This window comes from Salvia miltiorrhiza, chromosome 4, assembly GCF_028751815.1.
Source record: "Salvia miltiorrhiza cultivar Shanhuang (shh) chromosome 4, IMPLAD_Smil_shh, whole genome shotgun sequence".
Classification (NCBI taxonomy): Eukaryota; Viridiplantae; Streptophyta; class Magnoliopsida; order Lamiales; family Lamiaceae; genus Salvia; species Salvia miltiorrhiza.
Genome location: NC_080390.1, coordinates 14656103 through 14670340, shown reverse-complemented (window position 1 = coordinate 14670340; position 14238 = coordinate 14656103). Strand labels below are relative to the sequence as shown.

At 42.8% G+C, this 14238-nt stretch overlaps 1 protein-coding gene and 1 long non-coding RNA gene across 2 annotated transcripts; one reads left to right on the top strand and one right to left on the bottom strand.

The window, feature by feature from the left end:
• On the bottom strand, positions 1-1476 carry LOC131023046 (uncharacterized). The gene has a single exon (XM_057952588.1). The coding sequence runs from the start codon at positions 1474-1476 to the stop codon at positions 1-3; it is 1476 nt and encodes a 491-aa protein (XP_057808571.1).
• A 1179-nt stretch (positions 1477-2655) lies between these two features.
• Positions 2656-5681, top strand: LOC131019761 (uncharacterized). Its single transcript, XR_009100433.1, has 3 exons — positions 2656-2922; positions 4868-4929; positions 5440-5681. It is a non-coding gene; the product is annotated as an uncharacterized LOC131019761 (long non-coding RNA).
• The last annotated feature ends 8557 nt before the right edge of the window (positions 5682-14238 follow it).

The window sequence follows — 14238 nt, the reverse complement described above, 5'->3', positions numbered from 1 at the left end:
CTATGCTTCCACCAGGTCGAGCTCTGCTCTACGGAGTTCCGAGTTTTGCTCTATGTCGTAAGTTGTAATGCGATATGACTCCAATCTGGCTTCTGCTGGTATCACCGTATTAGCTCCATATACCAGGATAAAAGGCGCCTCTCTGGTTGCTGTCTTCGGGCTAGTTCGGTAGGCCCAAAGGACAGTGTCCAATTCCTCGACCCACTTTCGTTTGCTCTGGTTCAGCCGCTTCTTGATTCCCTCACAGATTGATCTGTTTGCTAACTCCACTTGCCCATTTGCTTGTGGATGAGCCACCGACACAAAATGTTGGGTGATGTCCATTCGGTCACAGAAATCTTCAATTGTCTGTCCTGTGAATTGAGTTCCGTTGTCTGAGACGATGATTCTGGGAACTCCATATCGGCAACATATGTTTCGCCAGATGAACCGCTCCACTGTGACCTCATCGATCTTTGCGACAGCCTCAGCTTCCACCCACTTCGAAAAGTAGTCCACTGCTACAATGAGAAAACACTTGCCCCCGGGTGCTGTGGGCAACTTCCCAACGATGTCTATGCCCCATTTATCGAATGGGCACACAGCGTACATGACTCCCATGGTTTCTCCTAGGTCATTGATTCTTCCAGCATGTCTCTGACAAGCCTCGCACTTGCGGACGAATTCTCTGGCATCTTTGTTGATGTTTGGCCCTGCCCGAATGATTTTTTGTACAAGATCCATGAATCCCGTGTGCCCACCACAACAACCTACATGAATTTCTTTTAGAGCAAAGTTAGCTTCCTCGGGAAATAAGCATTTTAATAAGGGGTGGGTAAAAGACCGCTTGTAGGGTTGATCATTGATCAAGCAATAATTTTCGTATCTAGCCCTCAGATTAGATTCTTTATTCAGCCGTTCCCCTGTCTTGAGGAAGTGTATAATTGGGGCCCGCCAATCGTCTCGAATTTCTACAGAAAAGACCTGTGAAGCCCCCATTTCCCTGGTGTCACAGAGCAGCGTGATCTCATCGTTCCATGTCTGTTCCACTATGCTGGCCATTCGCGCTAGTAAGTCTACCTTTGTATTCTCTTCCCGGGAAATCTGCTCGATTTTAAACTCCATGAACTTTTTCTTCATTTCATTGATCTTGCAGTGGTACGCTTTCATCCTATGTTCTTTGATGTGATAGCCCCCAGAGAATTGTTGAGCCACCAACTGGGAATCAGTTCTGTTGATGATACACTCGGCTCGCAGCTCTGATAAAATGTGGGCTACTCTGACCATAGCCTCGTACTCAGCCTCGTTGTTGGACATTCTGCAAGTAAATTTTATAGCGAAATGATATACTTCCGAGCCTGGGGATATTATATACACCCCGATTCCACATCCCTCCTTTGTGACTGACCCATCCACAAAAGCTATCCAGAACTCTTGTACCGGGTGGCGAGTAGTTTCCTGAATGAAGTCCGCAAGGGCCTGCGCCTTAATAGCCATCCTTGGCTCATATTCCACGTCGTACTTGTTGGATTTGTATACTGAAAGCAAGAACCGTTTTATGCTTGTATACAATGTTTCCTAAGTTCACTATCCAATCTCCTATCTGATTGTGTTCATGATTGCATATGTATGTTCTCTATCTCTATACAAGTAGATTATATGGTGTGTTGTAGATCTGTAACACCCCGTACTTTTCCTATGATGTGAGATAGTGTCTTAACACTATTGAGAGAACTGAGATGTCGAGATGCGAGATTATTTTTTTTTATGATTAGATAAGACAGATTGTCTTTTAAATAGAGATACGAGTGACTAAACCGAGGATAGAGTTAGAATGATGAGATTCGAGAAGTGAGCTGAGATAGAGATGCTGATTGAATTGAGTTGAGATTTTATTTCCGATTTCCGGGAATAAATTTACCAGATACTGAGTTATCAGAGTTTGATTGACCTATTAAAGAGAATAGGTATAATGAGTCTGACCTAGAGTCAAGGAAGAAAGAGTGAGAACCCTGATGATAAGAGTCGGTCCGAGAGATGTCTAGTGTGTTTGTGTTTGCCGACTGCTTTAATGTGACATTATGTGAAATTACGTGACTGATCGATTATGTGATTTTCGTGATGTGTGTCACTGTGACCGAGTTATTATGATTTTTATTCGAGACCTTAGCATTCGAAATTTTGTTTGAGTTTCCAAAGCAAGTATGGTTTATTTTTATCGAGAAATCGAATGATGCCGGTTTATGAAAATTTTCCGGGCATAATATTTTTAAATTATTTTTCCTACGAAAAGGAATATTATGATTGAGTGAGTGCACTAATAATAGTGCTATGATCATTATTTTGGTCACATGAATAATTATACTATGGTATTTTATTAATGAGTGACTTTACCATAGTTTTGTGATTTTTATTTAATCACCCTTCACACTTTATTTAATTTCCCATACCATATGTTATATGTCTCAATTTTGCTAAGTATGGAATTGAGAGAGTAGAGATTGAGAGTATAGAGGATGAGAGAGTGGAGATGAGAGTGTAGAGATTAGAGAGAGATTAGAGAGAGAGAGAGAAAAGATTAGAGAGAGAGGGAGAAAAGATTAGAGAGAGAGGAGCATTAATTAGCAAATATTGCATAAGATATGCAAGATCAAACTCAATCTTGCAAAAGCCAAACCTCTCTCTCCCTCACTACAATTTTCGGCCATCATCTCTCTCCCTCACACACATTTTCTCCCAACACACACTCATCTTCTCCATTTATCAATTCCACCATTTTCCTCCATTGATGGAAACCTTCGAAGCTTCCTAAAATATTACCAAACACTTCAAATCACTCTAATATCCTCCATAAACCTATTCTATCCACTTATAATCAAGAAAATCCTTGAAGAAGAAGCTCCAAAGTAGAGTGAGAAAGTGAGAATTTTGGTGAGAACTTGGGTAAGTGGCCATGTTTTTTTAAATTCTTGCTTGAAGGATGTTGTGTGAGTGTATTCTTGAAAGATGAAGCAAGAAAATCACCCCTCCCTATTTTCCATAATTTTCGAAAAAAAGGGTCTCCATCCCTTCAAAAAAAAATTTCTTTTTCTTTTCTTGATTTGGGGTGAAAAATGAGAGTTATGTGATGTGTATTGATGTTTGATATATGTTGTGAAATATGTGTCTTGAAATGTGAAACTTCGATGGGAGTTAGTTTACCCAAAAATGAGAACTTTTGAGTCAATGAGTTAAATGATGAATTGATGATGTAGATGAGTTCATGAGATGTATATGATGATGATTGATGGAGTAATTTGGGTATATGATGTCGATGGATGATTTTGATGTGAGTTAGTTTAATAAAATTACGGATATGTGTAATCATGCGCTAATTTGTGAATTGATGGTTTTGATGTGGGATTAATTGGTTAAAAATGAAAGATCTATAAGTTGATTAAAGATTTGTGTGTGTTTGTAAAAAAATTTCAAAGAGTTAGTTTAGTAAAAATTAGGACTTTCTAGTCTATGTGTTATTTAAGTGGTTTTGCTTGAGATGTATGTTTTTAAGCATGATAGTAGTGTTTTTGTATATTTGATTAAGTCTATTGTAGGCTAAATAAAATTTTGGCTTATTTTAGTTTGTATGAAATTTTGAGTTTTTATATGATGTGAGTTTGATGCTTTATAAAATAAGGTTTAATTGCTCTATGATCATTATGAGAACTTTATCCTTGTTTGTTGAGAGTTTTATGTTGATACATGGATTTTCTATAAAATCTAGTTTATATGATAAAAAGAGAGTAAATATGTGAATAATGAGTTATATGATGTAAATGATCATATTTGAGTATTTGAGAAATTTCGAGCATGATATTAAAAAGGAATTTGTTAGATACGTTCGTTGAAATGTTTTCTATGAGATTTGAGTTGATGATGAAAGACAAGAGTCGAGATTGTATATTACGAGTATTTTGAAGTATTTGAATGTTTTTAAGTGCTTTAAGTGCTTAAAATGAGTTTTGATGTGTTTGCTTTGTTTAAATGTTGAGTTGAGCATGTTTGCTTGTGTGTATGTTTCGGAGTCGTTTTTCACGACCCACTGACCTACTGTTTTCGAGGGGTTCTTGATACCCAAACGCCCTGAAACTTTTATGGTAGGTATATTTGAGAGTCTTGAGCACACCGGTAAAATTTCAAGTCATTTGGACTTCGTTTGCTATTTTTATAAAATGTAAAACTAAAACTGCTACGTTCTGCCGAATTGTTCGGTGAGTAGCCAATAGAGTCGTCGTTTCCAGTAGCTTTCCTTAGCATTCTGGAACCCAAATTTTTTTGGTTGAGACCTGAGTGTCCTAGCTAAGTACCCACAAAATTTCAGACCGTTTTGACAACGTTTACTATTTTTCAAAAATCAAACTTTTCGGTTGCTAAAAACTGCCGAATATGGTAGACTGTAGTAAAACAGTCATATCTCCTAAAACATTTGGAGTTTTTGATCCTACTTTTTTTTAAATGAAACTAGACTCAAAGAGGTTTCGTTTGGTATAAGTTACGACCCCATAAGAGTTCTGTACAGAGTCTGGTGAGGTTTTAAAGTTGAGTCAGTGCAGAGTAAAGCTTGTTTTCGACTTGTCTATGTGTGTTTTTAATATGCTTAAGTGTTTATACTTGTTTATGTGCTTGTTTGCTATGAGTTTGAGTCGAGTTGAGAGTTAAGTCGAAAATTGGACTTGTGAATCCTTAGAAGCCAAGTATACCTCGGGATTGAGTTTTAACGGGTAAATAGATGTTGAGTGAGAAGTTAGAGTAAAGAAGAAATTGGATTTAGAATTTGAGTTTCTGACTAAGGTTTGTTTTATCACATGAACCTTCGATGACGATGACGATGTGATGATGACATATGAAGGCCCGAGCGAGACGAAGAAGTAAGTTGCCTGATTTCTTTCCAGAATAAGCGAAGGACTTCAGGTGGGCAATATTTTGAGTATACATATATCATACGAGCTTTCGAAACTGTTTTGATGATGTTATGAATTTATCAAATGCTTTGAGATAAATGATATTTGAGAACTGTTTGACTTGCCGATTTTTGTTGATAATGACTTGTGTGTTACCCTCTACTGAGACGAATTCGGTCCTGCCACAAGCGGGATTTTGTGCACAGAGGTGACTGTGAGCCGTCTTCGGGTCGGCCGGTCACGGTACTTGAGAGGGAGGCCTACTTCTCAGTACCTTTGATAATAACGAGTTGTAGATGTGGTGCATACATGTTGAGATCTTTGACTGCAGTCGTTTCTTTATGATATCATGATTATTAAAACTGCTTACACAGGTTAATTTACGCCAAATTTATTCCTGTGTATTGCTGAGATGGGGCAAGTTTCAAACCTATAGCTCTAAGAGCACATTTCTTATTTTTCGGCGTTTGCTCACTGAGTATTATGTACTCATGCCCTGCATGTATTTCTAAATGTGCAGGCTAAGCGAGGAGCGAGATTGGTCTGGTGCTAGTGGGGGAAACGTTTCAATCGATGTAATTATGTTTTCGTATTGCCTTCATGTTAATAGAGTCTTGAGGATTGAGATACTTTGTTTTCTTTTGAAATCAAGCAATTTACTCACGGTTATGTGTCTTCATACATGTAATCGATTCGCCTTTTGCTGCGATACTCTGCATTTTATGATTCCTTATGAAAAATGAGCTATACCCGTTTTGTTTTTGTTCGTGAAATTCCTGATAATTAAAAAGTTATAACGACGTTGACGATTTTACCCTTGGGTTCATTTATGATGATTTTCCTTAGCATGCTTTGATGCAAGCTTCCGCTTGTTGTTCGACCTATTCTTCTTATCTTTTATTCTTTTAAAAATAGTCGTATCGATACTCGTACCCCACTATCACTAGTGTCGGGAATCGGGCTGCGACAAGATCACAGAAGACCATATAATTGGATTAACCTTAAGAGATATAATATGATCACAGCCGAGATTACTTTAGGACGAGTCATCGGTTTAGGCTGCGGTATAGATGGAAGTAGTTTGTCTTGACTACTTGTCTATACCGGTACGTCATAACGTATTGATAGGACCACAGTGAGATGTATTCTTCTATCTGACTTAAGTGAAGAATCAAGATCTCGGTGACTTAATAAAATCTTAATACTAATAAGATTTCGAATATATATGTTAATTCGTGTATCACTTTGATTTACTATGAGTGAGAGTTATATAGTAACTTGAGTACTCTGTATCTTGGGTGATAGCGGTTAATATATGATATTTGATTATCTGTATTAGTACTCGTATCCGATAGAGGATAATGACATCCCCTTAAGGAGCTCAATAATGTTTATTGCGTTAAACCCTGCAGGTTGATTAAGTTTAGGCGCAATAATAAGGTTTGAGTGGTACTGCTTAAGGATTACAAAGAGATTAATTAATTTAAGCTGTCAGAGCTCTAATTAATTAATGGATGTCGGATATTTTAAATACGAGGATTTAATAAGTCTAAATACAAGCCCCGACTCAAACACCGGCAATAAAGGGGTAAGTCAATATTGGTTTTCTAGTGGAATGAACTGATATTTATAAATTAATTATGGTGTGGGCTGACCATAGATAATTAATTTATTTGAAGCCCATCTTTATTCCTTGTATTTGGTCCCTGAACTGACCCAAAGTCTCCTAGCCCAAGAAGAGAGAGAACACGCCTCCTACGTATTTATTTTATTATAAATACAGTTGTCAGCTCTCAGGAAAATACAGCTGGAGTCAGATTTTTTGTAGGAAATCTTCTGGCAGATTCGGGAGAACAGCCATAACTTCCTCCACAGAACTCCGATTCAGGTGAAACAGGCGGCCACGGAAAGCTCTCTCGAAGACGAAGAAGTCATATTTCTGGGCCGAATACGATTTGAGGACGTTTGAGGCTTCAAACGAAGGATTGAAGCTGACTGGTCTGTTCAGCTACGAGTTTGACGAATTCTTGTGAATTCTTCAGGTATTTCTGAACTCCAACGTGCAACAATTAAATTCATAGATGCATGTTAGGGATTAATCGTTGTATGATAAATTAATAATAATCCAAGAAACGATCATCGGGCAAACGTAACGTTAATTCAATTTAATATTCCTACAGTACTCCCCCAATTCCACAGCTCACTTCACCATTCTTCACGACAAATCCGGCCGCCCCAACACCTGCCTAAACGATAAGGCAGTTCGCACCACTACCCGATGTAACAGGAAGTAGGGCCTCAGCTTCCGAGCCGTTACCATTACTGCCAGAGCAGCCTTTTCAATTTCTGAGTAATTCAATTCAGGGCCCTCAATGATCCTGCTGACAAAGTAGATTGGCTTTTGGTGATTTCCTTCTTCCCTGATGAGCAAGGAGCTTACAGATTCCTGTCCCATTGCTATGTATAAGTATAGTACTTCCCCTGCCACTGGTTTGGTTAAGGTCGGGAGCTCCGCCAAGTAAGCCTTGAGATCCTCAAAAGCTGTTCGGCATTCCGCTGTCCACTGAAATTTGGTCCCTTTCCTCAGGATTTTGAAAAATGGCAAACTCCATTCCGCTGATCGTGAAATGAATCTGCTCAGAGCAGTGATTCACCCGTTCAGAGTTTGCACTTCCTTGATCCCTCTAGGAGGTGTCATATCCATGATGGCCTTGACTTTATCCGTGTTAACCTCGATTCCCGCAGGAGTGACTTTGTATCCCAAGAATTTTCCCGTGGTAGCCCCAAAGGTGCACTTCGCCGGGTTGAGCATGAGCCGATGATTTCTAACCACCGTGAAAACCTCTTCCAGGTCAGAGACATGGTCCTCCGCTCTGACGCTGCGCACAAGCATGTCATCCACATAGACTGATATATTCTTTGAAAGTTGTTCTTTGAAATTTTTTTTCCATCATCCGTTGGTATGTAGCCCCCGCATTTTTGAAGCCGAACGGCATGCTCCTCCAACCGTAAACTTCGCAGCAAACGGCGAAGGCCATTTTAGCAATATCCCCTCTGTTCATTTTCACTTGATGGTATCCTTGGTACGCATCCATCATTGACAATAAGGCACAGCCCGAGGTGGAGTCCACAAGCTGATCAATCCTCGGCAGAGGATAGTGGTCCTTGGGGCAGGCGGCGTTTAAATCCCTGTAATCCACGCACATACGCCAGGTGTTTGTTTTCTTTGCCACCATCACTGCATTCGATATCCACTCTGGGTATTGTACTTCTTCAATATGGCCCGCGTCCAGCAGCCCCTGGACTTGTTCCCTGATCACGACATCTTTCTCGGCACCAAAATGCCTTGTTCTTTGCTTCACCGGTTTAACCTTAGGGTCCACATTAAGGCAATGTTCCGCTAACCCTCTGTCTATTCCCTTCAGATCGGCCGTGCTGAAGGCAAATACGTCCGCATTTATCCTAAGGCAGCTGACTAGCTCTTCTCTGGTTTGGTCGTTCATGGAAGACCCAATCTTGGTTTGGAAACCCTCTCGCCCGGGAAATAATTCTATCATGTGACACACTGACTCATCCAAAAACACCTAGTGGATGGACTCGAATTTATACGAGGTCGTCCTAGGGCGGTAAGGTGACTCAAGTCGTCTCTCAAGGAAGGCTTAGCAGGGCTTCGATCGTGCTACTCACAGGAAACAGGAAATAAATCCTAAACACTCTAATTGGGTAGTTGGGTCTGACACTCTCTCTTTAAATCTAGGCGTAATTAAATAAAGCTAGTAAAATTATCCAATGCAGAATCAACAGAAAGCATATAAATCTATCTAGGCGAAAAATAGGAAGCAGATTAAGAACGCAGGGAACTAATAAACCTAGGGTTCTAACTAGCAATCTAGAAAGCAATAGCTAATTCAACAATCATAAACAACGATTATCTAGGCAATGATAAAGAATAAACATTTAATCAATTGAATACTAAGCATCAATAATCTAAGCAATGGAAATAAACTAGCATTCATTCATATAGAAAACATAAACTGAGTTCTTACATAAGCGTACGATCCGGAAATCCAATCCAACGGAATGCAAAATAACATTAACTTTAATCCAACGAATCAAAAGATGTTTATGATGTTTCTAACTACTCTAAAACTAAGGGAAAACAATGGAAAATGTGTGGAATTCGTCTAGGAGGCTGCTCTGATCGAAAGTATCAAGTGAAACCCTAAAAATGGGTTTTTATACGAATTTCCGTAACTGCCAGATTTGAACGGAGGCGGCGGCCGCCGTGAGACGGCGGCACCGTGGACGGCGGCCGCCGTGTCACGGCGCCGCCGTGAGGCCCTTTCGCAGAATCCTTCAAAAACAAGCACGGCCCGCGGCCGCCGCCTGGACGGCGGCCGCCGTGGCACGGCGGCGGCCGTGAGTCTGCCAACGTAAATTGCTCCAAACGATGCCGAAAAAGCTTGACAACTCATGAAACCTGCATACAATCAAAAGCATACCTAAAAAGATCATCGAGCACGTGAAATATAGAGCAAAAAGTCATGAAACATGCTCGAATGCACAGCCGAAACACAAGCAAAGATCACCCAAAAACGAGGTAAACACACACATCGCTGGTAGAGACCAGGACGGATTTCTCTGTACTATCCCGATCATTTAACAATTCCGCCAACTCTTGTTGCTCCTCTACCGGAGCAGTGATTTCGCCCACTTTCCCTTTTTTTCGAGCGTCCGATCCCTCTGTTATTCTTTCCCTTTTTTGCCCCGAGGAGTGTGTAAGCATCTACACATGGCACGCTTTCGACATTTTCTGATCACCCCATACTTCTCCCACTCTTCCCCCTCCGATGGGGAATTTCATCTTTAGGTGGAACATGGAGATGATTGCTCTGAACATCGTCAAGGTAGGGCGGCCGAGTATTACATTGTAGGATGGTTTCGGCATGTCCACTACCAAGAACCGTATTACCCTGGTCTTGCTGGCATCCGCATTGCCAAGACTTAACGACAACTCCACAAAACCTATCGGCATAACCATTTCTCTCCCAAACCCAAATAACGGGGCGTTCGTTGGTTCAATATGGGCCTCAACTCCCATGTTCTGGAGACACTCCAGATATAAAATGTTCAATGCACTGCCCGAGTCCACGAAGACGCGATGGACAATGCAACTGGCTATGTCAGCTGTGATCACCAGCGCATCGTCGTGCGGATACATAAGCGTTCTCAGGTCCTCTGATCCGAAGGTGATGGTTGGCTCCTCTGCTACATCCGTAATCCCCATCACTTACTTGGGATAGTACCCTGATTTCACTGTGCGTACCACCTGTTTCTTGGCCCTATTGGATGTTGGTATCCCATTTCCCTTTTTTGCCCACTTTCCCTTTTTTTCGAGCGTGTGATCCCTCTGTTATTCTTTCCCTTTTTTGCCCCGAGGAGTGTGTAAGCATCTACACATGGCACGCTTTCGACATTTTCTAATCACCCCATACTTCTCCCACTCTTCCCCCTCCGATGGGGAATTTCATCTTTAGGTGGAACATGGAGATGATTGCTCTGAACATCGTCAAGGTAGGGCGGCCGAGTATTACATTGTAGGATGGTTTCGGCATGTCCACTACAAAGAACCGTATTACCCTGGTCTTGCTGGCATCCGCATTGCCAAGACTTAACGACAACTCCACAAAACCTATCGGCATAACCATTTCTCCCCCAAACCCAAATAACGGGGCGTTCGTTGGTTCAATATGGGCCTCAACTCCCATGTTCTGGAGACACTCCAGATATAAAATGTTCACTGCACTGCCCGAGTCCACGAAGACGCGATGGACAATGCAACCGGCTATGTCAGCTGTGATCACCAGCGCATCGTCGTGCGGATACATAAGCGTTCTCAGGTCCTCTGATCCGAAGGTGATGGTTGGCTCCTCTGCTACATCCTGTAATCCCCATCACTTACTTGGGATAGTACCCTGATTTCACTGCGCGTACCACCTGTTTCTTGGCCCTATTGGATGTTGGTATCCCATTTTCCCCAAAGATCATGTGTACCTCTCTTCGGTACGGGAAGGGAGGTAGCCGACCCTCTGTTGCCCCTCTGCGGTTATCACGATTTTCCTCTGGTCTACGATCTCAGTTATTCCCCTGATCTTGTCGGGGCTCATTTCTCTGCTCTGGCCTCTGAACCTGATCCTCGTTTCTTTTGGCTATGAACTGATCTAAGTTACCCTGACGCACCAGAAACTCCAGTTGGTGTTTGAGATGTCCGCAGTGCTTGGTGTAATGCCCATAAGCATTATGGTATTCACACAGTTTATTATTAGGGCCCTGTTGTAGCTGTCCATCCCGATAGGTGCCGGGTGCTCGGAAAACTGCTGATTTTTGATTAGATGAAATATCTCCTCCGGAGATTTGTTCAAGGGGGTATACTCATCGAAACGATTGACTTCATTCATAGTACGCTGCTGACGGGGTGGTCCTTCTGCCTGGGGAGGAGGTACCCACGGGGGCAACCCTCTGAAAGGAGCCCGATCCTGGTTTCTGTTATACCGCTCTGGTGCATCCTCGGCCTTCTGAGCCTTGTATTTGTCATTTTCTACCTTCCTTGCCATCCTGGCGTCTTCCAACTGCAAGTACCCTGGCAGCCTAGCCATGATATCATCAAAATCCCTTGCCGGTCTGATTTGTAACTCATCGAAGAAGAGTCCCAGTTTTAATCCTCTGACATAAGCACAGTTTTTAATCTGTGACTCTGCCTCTGGCACCTCCAGAGCAGCGAGGTTGAACTGGGCAGTGTACTCCCGAAGTGTTTCATTTTGATCCTGTTTGATGTCCATAAGGGAAAGAGCTGACTTCCCAACCCTTCGCGAGCTCGCGAACTGCCTTAAGAAGCGCGTCTATAAATCCTCAAATGAGTGAATAGAATTTGGGGCGAGCGTCCCAAACCACAACTGGGCAGGTCCAGTTAACGTGGTGGAGAATATCCGGCACTTGATGCCCTCCGTGTACATGTGGAGAGTGACCAGCCCCTCAAACCGGTTGAGGTGTACTTCCGGGTCGGTGGTACCATCGTAATCCAGAGAAATAGGTTTGTAACTCCTTGGTAGAGTATTCGCCAAGATGTCGACGGAGAAAGGGCTTTTGCTGGTGGTTGGGATCCTCGATGTTTTGGCCCGCTTATCATCCTTGTTCCTCCCATGCTCCCTTCTGTCCCTTGGTGAGTCATGAGCATGACGTTTGTGGGCCCTGTGGTCCTGCTTCCCAGAGGAATACTCCTGCTCCCGTCCCTCTGACCTCCTTGTCTGCTGTGATTTCTCTGACCGGTGCGACCTCTTTGACCGGTATGACTTCTCTGCCCTGTGAGATCTCTCTGACCCATGCAGCCTCTCGTCCCTCTGAGATTTCTCCCTCAGCGAATCCTCCAAGTCCTTGAGTTGGTTCCTCAGTTGTGACACTTGATTTTTGAACCTCACGTTCTCCCTTGGCCTCTCCTCCGCGAACATGGGAGTGATGGAACGACTGTCGCACTTGTTGACCCCCTCCTTCATGACGATGCTATTGAGCCTGACTCGGCTCCCTTCGGGCCTTCTCTCCGGTTCCCTCTCAGTAGGGACCTTTTGTGTTTCCTTAGGCAGCATAGCCTGCTTGTTGGCAAGCGGATCGTTCACCTCCAGAGCAGCGGGAGGCGGAGCTTCAATGCCCTGTGGGTTGATCACACCCATTGGGGGAGTTGCGGCGGGAATAGTGGACAACGGGGGAGTCCCCATCGCCTGGCGCATAGCAGCGTAGTTGAGCAGAGCCATCATCTGCTCTGCCAACACAAAGTTTATCGGTCCACCACCAGATGTGGGGGCCAAGCCTTGCAAGTCTGATCCCGGGGTCACCAGAGCAAATCTCTGGTTGGTAACATTCTGACCCGTCAACGGCGTAGCAGAAACGATGTGGAAACCCGGCGGTGTGGTGAAAGCGGTGCTAGCTTGCAATCCGTTAAACAGCGAGGTGGGAACCTCAGTGGTATGGGTAGCGGAGCTAAGCCCAACGTTGTCAAACTCTTTCTCAAGAGTGCGGTGAGCATCCGAAGAACCCATAGTACCTACACAGGGAGAATGTGAGAAAATATTTCGAGTAAAAACAAATCAGACCGTCCGATCAGAGAAATACGAAATGTAGAATGTCCCTGAACATTGGCATAAAGGCCATTAAGAAATCCCATGAGAAACGCCCCCGTGCACTAGGAAATAAACCCAGGACATGATTTAAAACGTAAGCAGAGAGAACGATGGAGATTTTCCCATAAATTCGGAGTCAAACTAGGAAGAGAGGACGTATTACCCGGTAAATTAACCGTGAAAACCCAAAAACACAAAAACAGAGCACCAACCAACAGATCGTTAGCAAAATAAGTTAGATTCGTAAGAAAAACATAAATTATGCACGGAAACATTATAACCACGCACAATTATCATGATTACGTAAAATAACCACAAATTAACGCCCGATCCTCAGCGTCTTACACCCTCCCAACATGCACATGCAAGGAAAATCGTAAAAGACCACAGATCTCAAGGTTCGTAGGTAGATCCGCATGAAAAACATGAATATTGGTCCGGATTTGCTTGGGTATTCGAATTATCGGCTCAATTGGGGCCTACGCACGCAAATCCAATCGTAACTGCGAATCTGCATGCATAGGTGGTCGAAACTCACGCCTTAGCCCAGATTTCCCACAGACGACGCCAGTTGGTGAATTATAATTAGACGGATATGGATTTAACCGGTGCATTATTGTTGAATTATGGATTATACCTAGTGTTGTTCGAAAAAGCGAGAGAAATGCTAAGTTGTTGAGAGCACGAAAGTAAGGTTGCTGCTGTATTGCAAGTAACGAGAACGTAGATTTACATGGTGCGTGTGCATGGCTATTTATAAATTACATGTGGAGGGCAAAATAGTAAATTCATTGCTAAAACATGCGCCCCTGCGTGGTCGAGGGCATGATGGTAAATTTGCCCCTAGGCAGAAGATTTCACCGCTTTTTTAGTGATTTATCTGGCGAAGACCATTTCTCTGACGCAGGGCCATTCCTCTGGCGAAAACCATTTCTCCGGCGGGGGTGATTTCTCTGACGGAGGCGACTTCTCTGGTGAAGACCATTCCTCTGACGAGGCCCGTTCCTCTGACAAAGACTAATTCTCTGCTCTGCACATATTACTCATCATCACTTTCTTTTCAATTATGCAATTTAAATTATGCACTTTAGTTTCACGCCTAGATTAGAAAGTCTTTAATTTACAAGTGTTTAATTCCTTAAGTTAGA

Excerpts from the sequence above, each read along its gene's own strand:
- LOC131023046 (XM_057952588.1), bottom strand. The coding sequence starts at position 1,476 with ATGGCTATTAAGGCGCAGGCCCTTGCGGACTTCATTCAGGAAACTACT.